Source organism: Micrasema longulum, unplaced genomic scaffold (assembly GCF_059751315.1).
Source record: "Micrasema longulum isolate JH-2025_06_02 unplaced genomic scaffold, ASM5975131v1 h1tg000093l, whole genome shotgun sequence".
NCBI lineage: Eukaryota > Metazoa > Arthropoda > Insecta > Trichoptera > Brachycentridae > Micrasema > Micrasema longulum.
Window position 1 is genome coordinate 257,048 of NW_028277299.1, and position 17,655 is coordinate 274,702.

The following is a 17,655-nucleotide window of genomic DNA, read 5'->3' on the forward strand; positions in this document are numbered from 1 at the left end:
GTCCTGGGACTATGAAATATTCTAGTGTGAAAACACCCTTTTAAATAAATATTTCATATCAATCATGTCGGGAATCGAACACGAGACCTCTTAAATGGTAGGCAAACGCGCTGACTAATGCACCACGAAGCCGACATATAAGTATAGAAATAACGTGCCTATTTATTATACATCAGTGACCGCTGGTGGGTTTCCACCTTAATCGTATTCACAGTGTTTATTTAATTTTTTTAAAATAAAAGTACCTACATACGAGTATTTATATTAATAGTAACTAAATACGTATAAAATTATAAAATGGAACAACTCGATTAGCAGTTGTGGATATCGGCAGACGATTCGCTCTATCGGTCGCTAACGAGGCGAACATGATCGTGGCAATTGTGTTCCAACTGGCGATAGGGCACTTCTCAGGCTGCGTTCTCCACCTCCACCTCCACCTCCACCTCCACCTCCACCTCCACCTCCACCTCCAACTCCACTATTGACCTGGGGAAACGGCGCGGCAGACCGCCGACTAGTAGCTAGCAGTCAACGTCGGCAGTTCCGTCTGATGCCTCACAAGTTACAAGTGACGTCTGGACACTCGACCGACTCTCTAAATTATTCTCCTTGTGGTGTAGTAGTTAGATTAAGTTCTGCAATAGGCCAAATAGATCGACAGAAACGTCATTTCTCGTAGTAAACCAACATTTTGTTGTTTTTTTTAAATTTCAACATTTTAAACATAAATTTAAAAGCTGTTTTTTATTTTATAAAAAAAATGAAAAATATTATTATATTGTTAAAAAGGCTTTAGAATCGAAAACATTACTTTTGGTTTTATTCAAAGTTCATTATGAAAATACAGTTAAGAATGAAATTTTTTTTAAATGACTAAAAAATGGAAAAGGACTAATAATTTAACCTAAAAAGACAACTCTAATATTTTGTACGTAAATCGGCATAGGTATTAAGTATTCATATCAAATTTCGAATTATCTTTATTGATATTAATAAAACATATTATTATGTATTTATTAATTACGTTTAAGTTGGTAGGTAAAATTGATTCTATTTTATCGAACTTTATCACATTAAAAAATATTTTTTTGATAATGATCCTTAAGATAAAAATAACTTTATTTAATTTACTTCCATTTAATTTTGAATTATCTCTCCTTACCTCTGTTTTGTATAAATACATTGAACTCCTTAATAAAAATACCAGTCTCGAAGATGTCGCGAAGGCGATGAAACCGGTCACTGGATATTCCAAATTTGTGGATTAAAGCATCACTCGTCTTTTATTTAAATAATAAATTTATCACATTACCTGAGATAAAATTTAAGTACACATAATTTTGTAGAAAAAATAATACAAATTTCACATAAATAACTATCACAACAGTTGACTTCTTTATTCCTGAAATAATTATTACTTTCAGTTACAAATAGGAATCTTGTTTTTATTTTAAGCACCGAACAGGCCAACAAGCCTATACAGTCGTCGCTTGAAAATAATATAATTGAAGACTTGTTATTTTACGGGGATTCGGACCCGGAACCGCAGGTGCGTGATATGTATCTCCAGCCATTATACCACGGGGTCGTCTCGCTATGAAAATGTACAGTACCATAATATGTACACAACAAAATGTAAATAAGTCAAGTGACGCATGTATAAAACATACTTTATATTAATTAAATCTATTAAGATTTATTTTTTTTTAAATAACATTTCTTGGTAAAACTGCATTTCGATTACAATGACAAAAATACGGCGTTTAGTTTTTTTCCACTTTTATTTATAATTCTCCCGGAAACCCGATCACTGGTGATAAAGGTGGAAATAACTACAGTATTTTATTATTATACTTTTATCTACATCTACCTACCAACGGCAAGATGATCACTAAAATATATTGACACATCTATAGGGCAGGGAAGAATTTCACCTAATAAGCGATCATTTGCAGCTTACCATTTTTTTTTTTACATCAAAAGTTATGTTTTATGTTCTATTATTATTAGGAAAAAATACGAGCCATCGTTTGCATTTCTTGCGCTAGTACATTTAGATCATATTTAGTTTAAAACTTCAGTCCACACAGCAAGCCAGTGCGCCGCGTCTATCGGCCGAAATTATCACTACGGGATAAAACGAGCTTGCATTGAATGTATTACTTCCTTAAACCCCAAATTTTAGAATTACACTAGAAAAATTACACTTACGATTACAGTAAAATCTTGCAGCTTTCCCAAATGCAATTTGGTATTTCAACACTTCTTTATAAGTGCTATTATTCTTTAAAATAAAACTGTTTGACTTAAGACCGTGCAAGGGAGGTAAGCATTATACGCACCGATTATATGTGAGTAAAAGAAAACGAATGCATTATGCCTTATCAAGGAAGTTAGATTATAATAATGCATGGTAAGTCCTGTTCGGTGGTTATAAAGTGAATTTAGAGCAAATTAAATAATATTACAAACAGATACTTTAATGCTTAATATCAGCGTATAAGTAAAAATCCTTCGGCGGGTTTTGAAAAACAAAGATTCGCTTAGAAAAAATAAATAAACATCAGTTATAAAATGTTTTTATGCAGACGATGACAGTTCAATTATGAGCAATATTTTGATTTTGTCCAAATTTTTGTAGAGGACTGGATTCGACTCCCTGGGGAGCTGTTAGTATAAACACATTACAACAAAGATGAAGAACACTTTAGAGAAGGTAATATAGAAGTCTAGGCATCTATAGGGCTTATGACCTGTCATTGGCTGGTTTAAGTGGCCACTTTACACACTGTGTAACATTCACCATTCTGCCCATATTTAAACATCTATATTCCTTCAATTCTTTCATCTGTTGATATTTGTGAAGTTTAAGAGCTGAAACCTTAGACCTAGACTTCTATATTACCTTCTTTAAAGTGTTCTTCATCTTTGCTGTAATATGTTAAGTTCAATATTATGGGTTATTCTTCAGTACCTATTTGAACTTTTAAAATAATGTTTGAGTTATGATTAAAACGTTACTAGTGAATTAATATAGTGAATAGTAAGAAGAGTAAACATATGTAAATAATTATGTAAAGTATAATTTACATCGTTTCGTAAATATTAAAATGATATAAAAATCGATGAAATAATGATTCTAAAATATAAAATTTATTTTTTGTTTAGTGAACTATAGTACTGGATGAGGAATACTTTAGAATAATGACTTTTTTATCATTATTCACTAAGCAAGTGTTTTATTTCAATAATAATAATCGCAAAAAGAAACGATATATCGGTACGTTAATTAATTATACAATTTTATTAAACACTTTTTTGACGACTGCGTTAGTACATGAAATAGCCGTGCAGGTGAATCGATCACATCCTAGTAACTAGGCTTGGGGTTCGAGCCCCGCGAGTTCTATTTTTTTGCAATTATGTTTTTTTTTATGTTTGTGTTAAATTAGAAAATATTTTAACTAAAACTATTAGCCGCTAGCGTTATTTGTAATGGATTATTTATCAAATATAATTTGTTATGGATTATTTATCAAATATAATTTAACTACCGCACAGCAATGGACATTTTATCAGAATTTTCACAGCTTACTAATCTAAAAACTCACCGCTCGCACTGCTATAGAGTAAAATATTAAAAAAAGTAGTGACACGAAAACGTACCCATAGTTACTAAGTACGGCTGCATTCAACGAGCATGCATATGCTACTAAAAATTGAAGGATATTTATTTTTGGTACATAAAAAAGTTTATATTTTAAGGTTTTGTTGGATCCCAATCAGGTTCATTCCTTAAATTCTTTATAATTTCAACCCATTTATTTCTTTTCGTTGGATTTTTAGGAACGAAAAGATAATATTAACTCAGGTTTATTATATTTTAAAAACGTATTCCTATCAAGGCGAGAGTGTAAATCTGAGACAAGTATAATTGATAAGATTAAGAAAGGGTCTCTGAGATGGTTTGGTCACGTTAGAACGAATGGACGACGAAAGAATGGTAAAATAAGTATATATGGCGAAAATGAACGGCTACGTTAGACGAGGACGACCAAGGAGGACGTGGCATGATCAGATAAACCAAAATCTTAAGTCTGGTCATGTCAAAAGCAGACAGAACCGAAGGGCATGTATGACAAGATGTATGAATGTGGAAGAGGCTAGGATTATATGCCAGGATAGACGTGTGTGGCGGTCCATTCTCTCTGCCTACCCCTACGGTGAAATGGCGTGATGGTAGTAGTAGTATTATTCCTATCAGAGCATCACTGTAACTAAGAGCTTCGCAAATTGCGCTGCTAGGCGTAGTTCGACATTTACAAAAAAAAATCGGGTTGTGGTCCCGTGGCTAGTGTCTCGGACTCACGGACCGAAGGTCCGTGGTTCGAATCTCACTCTACCCCAACTTGATTCCATTTTCTAATACTGAGTTATTTACAACTCGTTAAAAATGGCCCTCAAAATTAAATATTTGGGAAAATCATAAGAAGGCAAATATTTATTTTTCCTTTAAAAAAAATATATATATACATATATATGAATATTAATTGTTTAAGGCTTCGTTGTCAACAAATATTTACCAACGAAAAGCTACACAACCCTTTTTACAATGTTTATCCGAAAGGTTTTTTACACGTTTTCATGACACAGGTAGACATTTTTGTTTCTATTCTAAACGTCACGCGTAGCTGGCGGTCGAAGAACGACTAAATACGTGTTGGGCATGACTGAGCGTTTGGGCATGAGTTAAGTGTCATCATTTTTGAGGGCTCGGGGCATGTCTATGTATGAATATGTCAATGCTAAAATATTATACTTCTTGACACAAATCATTTGAGATGTTGAACCCACAACTTCTCAAATGAATAATGTTTTATATTATAACCTTGTTTTATTTTATGTAAGCAGATATACGAATACATACGTAAACAAAAAGGAGTCCAAATACCGTGGGAATCGTGAACCGTGTCAGTATTGTAGGTAGTAGGTACTGGGTATAATATGTAAGTATTCAAATATCAACAACGCTATTGTTAGGTGTCTACTTTTACTAGTAAGTAGTTAGAATGTGATCGTCAGCGTGTTCAAGGTTTATATTGTCGGCTTTGATGAAATTAGGAAATTCAATGTTACGGGAAATTGTAATTAAAAAATGTTTTCTTATTCGCGTTAAAATTTTAAGCATTCAATTGCACGGCCAAGTTTCTTAAAAATGTATGAGAAAAAAACGAACAACTTTGAACGCGGCGACGACACTAGTTCTTCCGAATCAACCAATGATAGTGCTGTAATAGATTTCCGGTTTACGGGAAGCCAATTTAGAACTCACCGAAGAGAACTTGTGACGTCACACGCGGAGTAATTTCAAATTTAAGAAAAATTATAGCGCTGATAATACGATAAATAAAAATATTTAAAACATTTTTTTGTTAGGTTCGAGTCTTAAAACAAATAAAAGAATACAAGAAAAATCACTCTATTTTCTCTTGGTATGAAAAAATGGTTTTAAAAAATGAACTATTTTGAAACGTCACAAGTTTTTGGGAACAATAAACCAATCAATTACAGCGTTGTTATATTTTGTGATAGATTTCCGGGATTCCGTTGTTTTAATGTGTAGTGTATTTTGACAGCTGCAGGGTTCTATTTTGAAATATCAGAACTACTCACCGACGACGACTCGTGACGTCACGGGCGGAGTAATTTCAAAATTATAGACCCTTAAAAAATCATAGCGATGATAGTACGATACACAGAAATATTTTTAAGAGACCACTGAACTTACTCATGGCAATCCAATGAGGTAAAATTATTACATTCAAAACGAGTATTTTTAATAATAAAACTATCATTTTTCTGGTTCCTAATTAAAAACTTCTGTCGAGTCGCAGTTCCATACTAATTAAAGGCTAAATTAAATAAAGGGCGCTTGTTGGAAACATGCGTGCCTCTTCGGTAGTCGTAGCGTGCTAAAAGCGGGGCCAACCTGCGGACGCGTTCACCACCGTTTCGCCAGCGCACTCTGATCTGTGTTGAAGAACCGACAATAGGCAGATCACGCGCCGGCGCATGTGCCAGCTCTCCCAGCCATAAACATTCCGCTCCACGCATTTGCCCAACGTATTGGCCAGCGTGTAGAGCCGGCTTTATGTTATAACAAGTAACCAACTCATTGGATCGTCCAATCGGCCAACATTTTCCTATCCTCCAATTCTTATTTCACTCTCAGTTGGTCGGTAGCTTTATATGAACCATAGGCTATCGATTTCATTTCAGGCAGTCGCTTAAGGGACAAAGGGAAGTCTTAAGAAACTAAAAAATATATAAAAAATGTGAAAGTCTAGGCATTTATAGAGAACCAGTCGAAGTGGACACATGTAGCCGTTTACACGTAAAAAATACAATATTGTTTTGTCCCAGGACTATCGTCCACATGTTTTGACATACTCAAATTGAACATGTGTCGAACGAGGTCCACCGCCGCATCCTCAAAACGCTTGTTATAAGAGACTGCTGCGTCCGTTCTTGCACTTCAATTTTAGATCTCACTGTTGGCAACTAGTTCTCATTTTTTAGTCGCATAATAATTCTAAGACTTTTCAGTGTTTGAAAATAATCATTTTTAAAATATTTTTAATTACATATCTACACGTATTGTTATATCAGTCATTTTTATGTTTTTTTCATTTTGTATGTTAACTCTATTATGTTAAAGGCAATTTATGTCTTTTCTGTAAAATAAATAAAAAATATTTTTAATTCATTTATGTTTTAATATTTCAAGGGCCTTACTTATAAATATGGTATAAAGTTAGTGGAATATGGATGGGAATTGCATTCTTATTCTATCAATATGCCATGGCGTAACTTTATACCTGGTTTATAAGGTCCCAAGTAATGAGGAACTTCTACCCCACAGGAAATTTGATAATATTTTGAATAAATATTTTCTTGCGCGCGGTAAAAAATGGAGCATTAAGTTGTGCAGCAAAGTTTCCCGAAAATGTACGAAAAAAAAAAATAACTACGTTGAACGACGCACATACGAGTATTTGTATAGAAAAACCGGTCACAATTATTTTATGGTTTTTTTGGCAATTAAACTATATGAAATACAATATTTTATTATAATTCGATGTTAAAAAGGTACAAATTTCTGAACTTAACTTCTTCATTTTGATGATTTTTCATGTAGAATTGGGGGAATCAATGTCAAACGATATTAAAAACTACCTTCAATCAGACTCAAACTGTTCGTTGTCTTCTTCTTCTTCGTCTACATTTTCGAAATCTTCTGCAGCTGGAGGTAAGGGAGGTGTGCTTTCATTCATTGGGTTTACTGCCTCTTACGAAAATGCCTTAGTTTTTTTTCTGTGCCGTGGTTTCATCTTGATAAATGTGTGCAAATTTCAGTCTGTATTGTCGGGAATGCTTGTTGCGGGCTTTAGCTGCCTCCTTCGGTAACGGTAAGATTGCATGCAATATGAATTTGGAGCCATGCATAAAAATTTTGTGTATAGACGGTGACATGGGATGCCAACCGTACAAATTTGGGAACATTTTTGCTGTTTTCTTTGCAAAAAACATCTAATTTGTAAACCATCAACGCTGTAACCGCTCGAAATCACTTCTACGGTAACTTTAAATAGTGTGGTTAATTAATGTCAGTGATTCGTGAAGAGCATTCTGGGTTGGCATAAAAATTTCTCGATGTGTAGCCGTCATTAGTATTTCCTAATCCCGCTTTAAGAATATCGTCCATCGCTTAGCTCTAATGCTTTAAATTGCCTTTCTGGTTTCTCTATGGGCTATGCTGACCAGTAAGGCAGTTCAATAAACGATGTCAGCTATTGTTTAAGATATGCAAAAAACGATCCTCTTTGGAGCTAGAGGCTGTCCATTTTTTTTAGTTGGCACTTGAAACACCTCAAAGCACGACTTCAAACATCGTTTTCGTCATCTGGACTTAAGCCATTTCTACTCATTTTTCTTCCATTGACGAAAATGACGAGGATGTCAAAAAATTAATTTCTAGTAAATTTCTGAACAGTTTTTGAGGAATCTGCAGGAAAAAATAGTAAAAATGACTTCATTGAAAAAATATACCCTTTTTACGCATTAACTTTGGAGTACATTTTTAGGTTCATAATAGTTTTATATTGTTGATTTTTGACTAAAAGGAGGAGAAAGTGGAGATCATCCCTCGGGATGCAGTAGGCGGTAATGCAAGTACGCATAGAGTTGTAGAGCGAAGCGTCCCGCAGCCGAGCAACAATAATAATAATGAAGGAATATTATATTACGTCACGGGAAATAATCCGTCCCCGGTCTGGTCACTATTTATATGCTCTTCCAAACAAAAGATCTTCCATTTTCTAGGAAGGGCTAAAGTTTACAATAACGTGTTTTGTGTTGGCTATTTACCATCATTCAATTCGTACAACCTCGAAAATGTTTACAGCACTTGTTCAATTATAAAATTAAACGTCATAGAGTAAACACGGTCGTTTTATAGCAAGTATTATTGTAAGTGTTTGATTAATTTGAACATGGGTTCATTTAATTCACTCTGGTAATTGAAATGTATTCATTTGGGATAATTTATTCATTTTTAGTCATTTTTGTGAAAATCACCTCAAGAGCGCCGTACAATAAACATCATTACGCCTCTTGCAGCTACAGAGCGAATGGGCGGTTGAGATTCTAGCCCCCCGTTTCCGTGTTTAATTTTAATAATTATATAGGAGCTAGATTACAACACATCTTACAGCATGGACGTTTAAAAATCTAGCCCTCATTTACACTGAACAAAAAATAACTAAGTGTTTTAAAAGTTGTACAAGGTTATCAAATTATGTTTTATTGTTTACTGGGCGGACATCGATCCCGTCAAAGGAATCAATCGTTTCATTTATTTATTTATTATTTGTTGAGAAATAAAAAACTAAAATCCAAATTAGAGATACAGTCCGTTAAAATCTTTTAATGTCTTTGTTTATGCGGGGACAGAACATTTTCAAATAAAATATTCCAGTGAGCGTACAAACACAAACGAAAATTGTATGTTTACTAGGTTCACTGACAGGCAACACATCGATATAGGCTATTAAACATTCGAACGCACCGTACCTGAGCTGATCTAAGGCATAAAAAAACAAGTCTATGCTAAAGGAATAGGGCCAGTTGTTTAAAGGACAAAGTTGGAATAATGGGTTGCATGAATGAAGTAAGATACAACAACTCATTTCTCCCATTTTGTCAGAAACGAGACTATTCCAATACAAACTTTTTTGTAACTAGTACACAGAGTACATAAAAATAGATCACAATTTAACACAATTCGCACTCCCAGAAATACACCGTGGTATGTCTAAATTGGCCATTTTGGAGAAGAGCAAAACAATTTTAAAAATGGTTAATCCTCGTAACTTAATGTATATTGACATTATAATGCGCAGTATTTTTGTGGCATTTGCTTATTTGACTGTTAATATATAAGAAAAGAACACTAGCATCATAATTACTGCGGTGTTTAATTATATTTTACTTAACTGATTTCAAAGAATACTAAAGTTTGTGATATGCCTAGCTCAAAAAATGTGGTTAATTTGCATTCATAACTCAAAAAGACTTACGACAGTGTACTTGTATATAATTCTTGATACTAATGTATTGTAAGGTGAATAAATAAACAACAGTGAACAATAATGATGATTTACAAAACATTCAGAGATTTCGAAGCTCGAAATATTAATCCTGTAAAATTCTTTGGAAGTATTTAAGAAATTGGCAATTAATTAAAAGTATTTTACAGTTGACAAACGAACGCAGTAACAACTACTGAACTAAGAGGTAGAAAATGGTTTAAAAAAACATTTTAAACATGATATTATAAAAAATATATTTATTATTTATGTCCATAAATAAATTTAACCCAATAACCTTATCACACGATCGTTATTATCACTAATCATTACTTTCTACGGTAAAAAATAAAATAAACGTTTTCATTTTCCAAGACGCAATGTTAAGGCTTATCATCATAATATTGCCATCAAATCATCAGTGCCCTATTAGTTTTTTTTTTTTTAAATAATATTATTTATTTTAAAAACACAAGTTTGTACATAAATGAACAAAATAATTTTCTATTATATCATTTATTTATTTATTAACGGACTTCAGTCCATTCAAAAAATGGCAAACACGAATCTTTATAATACATACAGGCACAGTTGAATAAAAATACAAAAAAGGAAAATTAAAGCTAGGACAAAAAAAAATATGGAAAAAATAAGTCCAACAGACAAGTGGTGCGGTATGACAAAATATTTGTACGGATCCACCGGTTCCTATATTATGGGCAATGCTTCGGAGTAATAATTCACTCCCGTGTGCCATTTTGCTCTATTGCACAGAACAGTGGTGGCCAGCATTTTGTATACCATGCGCCAATTTTTTCACGTACAAGGTGAGATGCGCCATACAACTCTAACTTTTTTTACCTTCCCTCGTTCACGTTTGGGGTAGTAAAATAGAGATAGGAATGGGAACTGCTTCGCTTATGAGAGGAAAACGAATACCTCAATCGCGGAATTTAATTAATTGATTTACGTCATGGCACCTATTTTAAAATAATGGCCACAAGAATGCAATGCGCCACGGTTTGGCCACCACTGGCATAGAACAATAGCGTTCCAAAATTTTGGTTTAACGGTTATCTGGTTTGCGCTAGCAATTCTCGACCAGCCCCATCCGTCGGCCCGTTGTATCGCTGTAAACCGTAGTTGACTTCGTGATTGATAATAATCAAAGAATGGTTTTTGTCCGTACGGGCGACTCTATAAGCGGGTGGCGTATTATTACTCTAAGGTGGCGGCGATGCATCTTGCGGTTTTTAATGAATTCATGTTTGTGAAAAAGTAAAAATCAAAATAAATATAGGTGACACAACATTATTATGTATTAATGTTGCAAACGATAATAAAACTACAAAATAATTAGTACAAAACAATTTAAACCAAATTAAACGTGCTAATAAAACGCACTGAGTGGTGCATAGGGCACTGCATTAGTAAACCAAATGTAGCGTATTTCAATCATCTGTTACATCCATGTAAGGTGATCCGTCTTACGCTTCAGGTGCCAGTCCGGTAACAATGAAATATTGCAGTTTAAACAACCTCTGTAATTAATATTCCACATCCACCCTGCCAGGAATCTAACCCAGGACCTCAAGAATAGTGGGCGAACGCGCCCACCACTTCAAAACGAGACTGACTTATCTCCACTCGATTTCCATACTTTTTTTCATATTTTTACCCGAGCAGCTATCGAGTCGAAAACACTCGCTAGGGTTCCGGTTGTATATACAGCACTGTTTTCTTCATCCGCCTGGACACATAGTAAACGTGCACAACCAGTGTAAATTCTTTATTACTATATGTTTTGGTCACAATAATTTACATGAAAAAACAGACATTTTTGGAACCAATTTCACGAACAATAGTAATATATACAATGATAGAAAATGGGGGTTTTGAACTTGACAGTTATATATTTTAATTTCATCAACAGTGTGTCGAGTACGACATTCACATTTCCTCCACATCAATAAAGTTTAAACACAGGCAGAATGGTGAATGTTACAAAGTATGTAAAGTGGCCACTTAAACCAGCCGATTACAGATCAAAAGCCATGTTAATGCCTAGACTTCCATATTGCCTTCTCAAAAATGTTCTCTCTTTCTGTTGAAACAAATTAATAGTTTCATATTCATCCACTGAAAAGGCGACTAAAACGCTATTCTACAGAATACATAGAGGTATAATAGATGACTATGATTGGTATTTATGTATAAATTATTTATCCTACATAATATTCCGTGCCTTCTGCGCTTGCGTAATCCAATTTTCTGGAAACAGGAACACAAATAATACAGAATCTATGTACGGTTCAATCTACTGAGAATCGAGAAAATAATACAAAGTTGTGAATTCCCATCAGCACGTAATAATGACAATATAACTGCTATCGTTGCTAAATAATATAAAGGTACGGTGATTAAACAATATAAAAGAAAAAAGTTGATTATTTAAAAAATCCTAAAAAATGAAAAATATTCCCACTCATGATCGCGCAGGTATGGAATAATGAAGAAGTTGAAATAAGAAAGTGTATCATATTACATCTAGGCGTATCTAAGCACATACAAAACATGGCTGTGTGTGCGCGAGTCGAGATGTACACAATTCTCGTCCCTACTGTCAAACAAATAATGTCCAATTTTAAATGCGAGTCAACTATCCACAAAACCTACATTCGAATAGATAACATATACATGCAGACATATCAACACGAACACTAAGAAAACTAAAAAATAGCTATTCCCATAAAGTTAACTATTTTTATGTCAGACTAACGAACTAGTCCATTTTTTTTTCAAATATCCGAAGAACACAAACCATAAAAAAACGCGTAAAAGGTTCGTTGCAAAGGAAAATCACTATTTACAATTTGCACCGTGGATCTCTAGGTGTGGACGCCATTTTAGAAGTTAGGTATACGAAGAAGGTGCGATGTGTATAATACATATCGAGAGAATTAGCGCAAAATAAAGGAAGAATAACTAACCTTTGACGAAGATATCTCCAGAAATACACAATTGTTTGTCACCACAACACTTCAATCTCTCACCAAACAAGGACGAATGAAAAGGGACATTGAAAACTTCGACAAACTTCGTAAACGCTCGTAAACATTCGGCACCGGAAACAACCATAAACTAAATTGTTATTTTGAGTAATCAAACCATAAAGATTTATTCATCAAGCCGTTTGTTGCATAGGTATTGATAAATGTAATTGAATTTATATTGACATATCTCCAATCCCTAGGTCAAGGCCTAATAAAATTTATGATCATATGTAAAAAAACTGGAATAATTTTTAAGTAACGATAAAAAAATTAACATGTTTTGATAAAAACGTAAAAATGTGGCGTTCCAACCTCTCTGCACGGGAAAAATAGTGAGAGGATGGTGATGGTAATAGTATTAGTCCTTTACACTCCTAATGGTGTATATGGCACTGCATACACTGGTACACTAATCGCAGCGTATCTTGGTAATTTTTATTACATGGCGTTAAAATTATTAGCCTTACCTTTCGGGTTTCAGTCGAGGGATTATGAAATATCCTAGAGTAAAAACACCTTTAAAAATATTTCAAGTCAACTATGCCAGGAATCGAACCCAAGACCTCTTGCATGGTAGGCAAACGCACTGACCACTTCACGAGGCCGAAAAAAATTCAATAGTTTCACATTAATAATATCTCTAAGGTGTCAATTGTAATATTTATCACAATTGACATGTTCCTGTTGACACCTTTTGTTTTTTATAATATTTGCAAGTTTTCGCCATATAGATTTACGGTTATTTTTTTTTGAACTGTTAAAAATCCGTTTAAATATATATTATTTGGTATGTAAATAAACAATATTCTAAATATCCTTTTACAATCAAATCATCAAGAACAAATATGTTGGATGGGATAGATGTAAAAATATAACAATGTGATTTTTTTTACTCCACTACTCCAAAATCTGACGTTATCCAATAAACCGAAACTGTCAAACTGCGTTTAAATTAAAATAGCGTTCATCGTTATATTTTGATCCAGTCCAATGGATAGCTGGTTTTTTTCTTTACCTAATGAATGTTTAAAAACATAGAGAAATTGTAACATTTGACACCTCTGTTACTTTTGACACCACCTTCCCCAATCCATCTATTGTAGGTCCAATGAAGAGTAGAAAATACTTAAGAGCGCATATGTTTTTGTGTGTTTCCTCTTTTAGAAATATCTTCAAAACACCATATTTTTGTTGGTCGTTTCATCATCGCGTATATTATTTGAATTTCTTATTCTTGTTTTTAGGAGCCAAAATCTCTCGCAAACAAATGAAGACGTATAAATTTAAAAAAAAAAAGAAATAGAGCATCGTCCACCGAGTTTTTATTGTTTTCCATTCAATTTTGACAGACTATACAAAGGCGAATAATGATTTAGCTGAGTGGCATTAGGGAGGTACAGGTGATGTAATTTTAAAGATATGTACACGAGTAGATGTAAATACCATTAGGAACAAGGCGAGAGAGATGACTGAAACGCTTGCTTCAAGCTCCGGTTCAATTCCCCTTGAGATTGCAAACATTAAATATGATGTTTCTCAAGCCTAGGTGTTCTGTTTTATAATTCACCACTTTAATTGAGACTCCTGGTCTATTGTAGTCCAGAAAAACAATGCAAAAATAATGAAAAGTTTGTAATTTGTGGAAAGGACAGCCTAAATCGTATTTCGTCAACCAGGTTGTGGTCCCGTAGCTAGTGTCTCGGATAAACGGCTCAAAGGTCCGTGGTTCGAATCCTACTCTACCCCAACTTGATTCCCATTTTCTAATAGTGAGTTATTTACAACTCCTTGAAAATGGCGCTTTAAATTAAATATTTGGGAAAATCATAAAGAATTTCTTTTTATAAAACGAAAAAGTCATATTTTTTTTATTCGTGTATTAAAGGCCATAAAAAAACCAAATAGTTTAGCCCATAGAAAAAATGTTTTCTTTGTCTATGTCCTGTACCTAATTATGTATGTCTTGTCTATGTCCTTCTTTCTGACGTTTTGCTTTGGTTTAGCTTACTAGAAATTTTGTCACGTTGTGTCCGTCGTAGCGGCATTTAAAAACACAATGAAGCCTCTACTATTGCAAGGGCACGAACGTGCTATCACCCAAATAAAATATAATCGCGAAGGTGATCTCCTGTTTTCCGCCGCTAAGGATTCCAAGCCGAACGTATGGTGGGCATTGAACGGCGAACGCCTCGGAACTTTCAACGGGCACGGTGGTGTTGTTTGGTGCATCGACGTCAACTGGCATTCCACCGCTGTAATAACCGGTGCCGGAGACAGTTCTTGTCGCTTGTGGGACTGCGAAACTGGTAAAGAAATCGGCCTTATAAACACGAATTCTTCAGTTCGTACTTGCGCCTTCAGTTACAGCGCTAACCAAGCTGCATACTCTACAGACAAAGCTATGAAGCAACCTTGTGAAGTTTTCATCATCGACACACGAAATGTGGACGACTCCAGTCATATTCACTCTCCCATCTTGAAATGGGAAGTGAACGACCACAAAGTTACCTCCGTGCTGTGGGGATCGCTGGATGAAGTTCTCATTACAGGTCACGAAAATGGAGAAATCAGGCAGTGGGACCTCAGGACAGGGAAGAAGATTCATACTATTAAGGAACATGTTGGAAGCATTAACGATATGCAGATGTCTCGTGACAACACAATGTTTGTCACCGCCAGCAAAGATCACACTGCCAAGTTATTCGATACGGGGTCACTCGAGCTACTAAAGGAGTACCAGACGGAGAGACCCGTGAACTCGGCTGCCATCAGCCCCATCCTGGATCATGTAGTGCTCGGAGGAGGGCAGGACGCCATGGACGTAACCACCACCTCCACTAGGCACGGGAAGTTCGATTCTAGATTCTTCCACATGGTGTTTGAAGAAGAGTTTGGAAGAGTAAAGGGTCATTTCGGTCCCATCAATAGTTTGTCATTCCACCCGGATGGAAAGAGTTACGCTTCTGGAGGGGAAGATGGATTCACTCGACTCCACACATTCGATCAATCTTACTTTGAGTATTCATTTGATTATAGCAGGGACTAAATCAACTTAACTAAATGCAATGAATATCAATAATATTTGGTCTGTAATATTTTTATTAAACTTTTTCCCTAAACAAAATATTTTTCTTTTTATGCGATTCTATTTAAATTATCCTTCGTAATGTTATTTATTTTTAATGGAGAATAATATCTTCTTGAGACAGGAGTCAACTATTTTAAAAATCCGCCACCTCCCTATGGCCGCTATAAGGAGATAGCGGGTTTTGGAAGTAGACGACTCACATATTGTCGGGTTTCTGGTAACTACAAACTTTTAAATAATGAGATTGATTCATAAATGGGCTAGATGAGGAAGATTTAAACCATATTATTTTTAGATGCCCCATAAATGATTGTTATCCTGATTTCCTATCCGACCTCTCTGATATTAATATCCCATTCTCTATTCATATTCTAACTCTCCTGTCCCCACCCAATAAACGTGTATTTAAAATCTTATGTCTAGTTGTAAATGGTGTAAAGTTGTAAATATGTTTTATTATTATATGTATATATTATATTAAATACTAACATACTAACTTGTACATATTATATTACTAAAACATGTGTATATATGTAAAAAACAAAAATACTCGACACTGGCCAGAACACCCGAATTGAGATGTGAAAAGGCCATGAAAAAACGAAGAAGAAGAAGATTCATAAATGGCATCAAACAAATAATCTTTGTTTAAAAAGTATATAAAAAATGACTTATTTTATAAATACAAAAAATGTTTTATAATATTCTGCTTGTGGTTTTATTTAAATTGCTGATTTGGGATGAGCTTTTTATGTGCAATATGTCACGATAAATGAAATGTTAGTTACTAGCTCGTGCCAGAAACCCGACGATATTCTCTATATGCATCGCTGGACAAATAAAACTACCCGCCTAACTGCAACCTCTGACTTTGCTGCACCCCTTTCTAGAATTTTTTTTTTTCTTTTTTGTATGTCATATAAGGACAGACACCTTTTTAGAATGCTTACATTTTAAAATGTCACAGTCCTGTCTTAACATAACATGAAAATGATTGAAAGTGCCAAGCATTCACCCTACGTCATAATATGGGAATGTATGACAGTGCACGGTTTGGGACTGCTAAATTTCGTACGGGGTATGATTAATTCCATTCAGTATAAAGTGTTGGGAAATCAATATTTTCCAACAATCAAGGCATCACTGCACACTGCTGACCTGGTTTTCAAGATTTTCTATACCATGCCATAGAGCCCGCACTGTGAGTACAAATATTTCAATGCATTCTGTAACTACTTGATAAATTTTATTGTTGGTACACATCACTGAATTAAATTGGCAAATGGGAATAGCCCTGATTAGAACCAGATAAAAAAAATATGGGCAGTTATGAAAGGAAAAGTTGGGGGAAAAAAGACAAAAACACGGCAGAATAAAAAAAAAAAACTTGATTCAAGTTTTGGAAGAAATGTTTGAGGAATTTTTAATTTGCTTCCTTAAATAAATAAATTACAAATTATTAAAAAAAGGCAAATTCACTAAAAACGAATATATTTTCAATCTGTTGAATGAATGTAAAATGTCTTCATGTAAAATAAACCAAAAAGTACCCACATCTCAAATATGTATTTAAAAATAACATGCCTCAATTGTTTAATTACGACCACAATGCACCCTTGAGGTGATTTACACAAAAATGGCACTATTTAAAATATCCAACTATAATAATAATAATGGGTCAGAGGTTCAGGTAATCTGATAACTATTGGTAGTTTTTAAATACAATTTATGAGTAAGATTTTTTTAGAGTCCTTCAAATAAGTCAACAAAATTTTTATCAAGAATAATTAATTCTTTGGTGGGCTTAACGTTTTTTTTGTCAAGCGGTGTATAATAGGTATCAATTTCTGAGATCCTTTGTCGT

The 17,655-nt window shown here is 34.2% G+C and overlaps 2 protein-coding genes across 8 annotated transcripts in view; one reads left to right on the plus strand and one right to left on the minus strand.

Annotated features, from left to right (window-relative positions):
• The window catches only part of gw (trinucleotide repeat containing adaptor protein gawky), a 44,494-nt gene extending 31,715 nt beyond the window's left edge, over nucleotides 1-12,779 (minus strand). For all 7 annotated transcript variants that reach the window (XM_088235472.1, XM_088235466.1, XM_088235451.1 and 4 more), the window contains exon 1: nucleotides 12,641-12,779. The gene's annotated coding sequence lies outside the window, so the exon portion shown is untranslated. The remainder of the gene's footprint in view (nucleotides 1-12,640) is intronic.
• Nucleotides 12,780-14,694: 1,915 nt separating this feature from the next.
• On the plus strand, nucleotides 14,695-15,827 carry eIF3i (eukaryotic translation initiation factor 3 subunit i). Its single transcript, XM_088235480.1, has one exon. It carries the CDS (start codon nucleotides 14,760-14,762, stop codon nucleotides 15,747-15,749), a length of 990 nt encoding a protein of 329 aa, XP_088091606.1. The 5' UTR covers nucleotides 14,695-14,759; the 3' UTR covers nucleotides 15,750-15,827.
• Nucleotides 15,828-17,655: the final 1,828 nt, after the last annotated feature.

What these genes read in the sequence shown, in the direction of transcription:
- eIF3i (XM_088235480.1), top strand. Translation starts at nt 14,760, where the DNA reads ATGAAGCCTCTACTATTGCAAGGGCACGAACGTGCTATCACCCAAATA.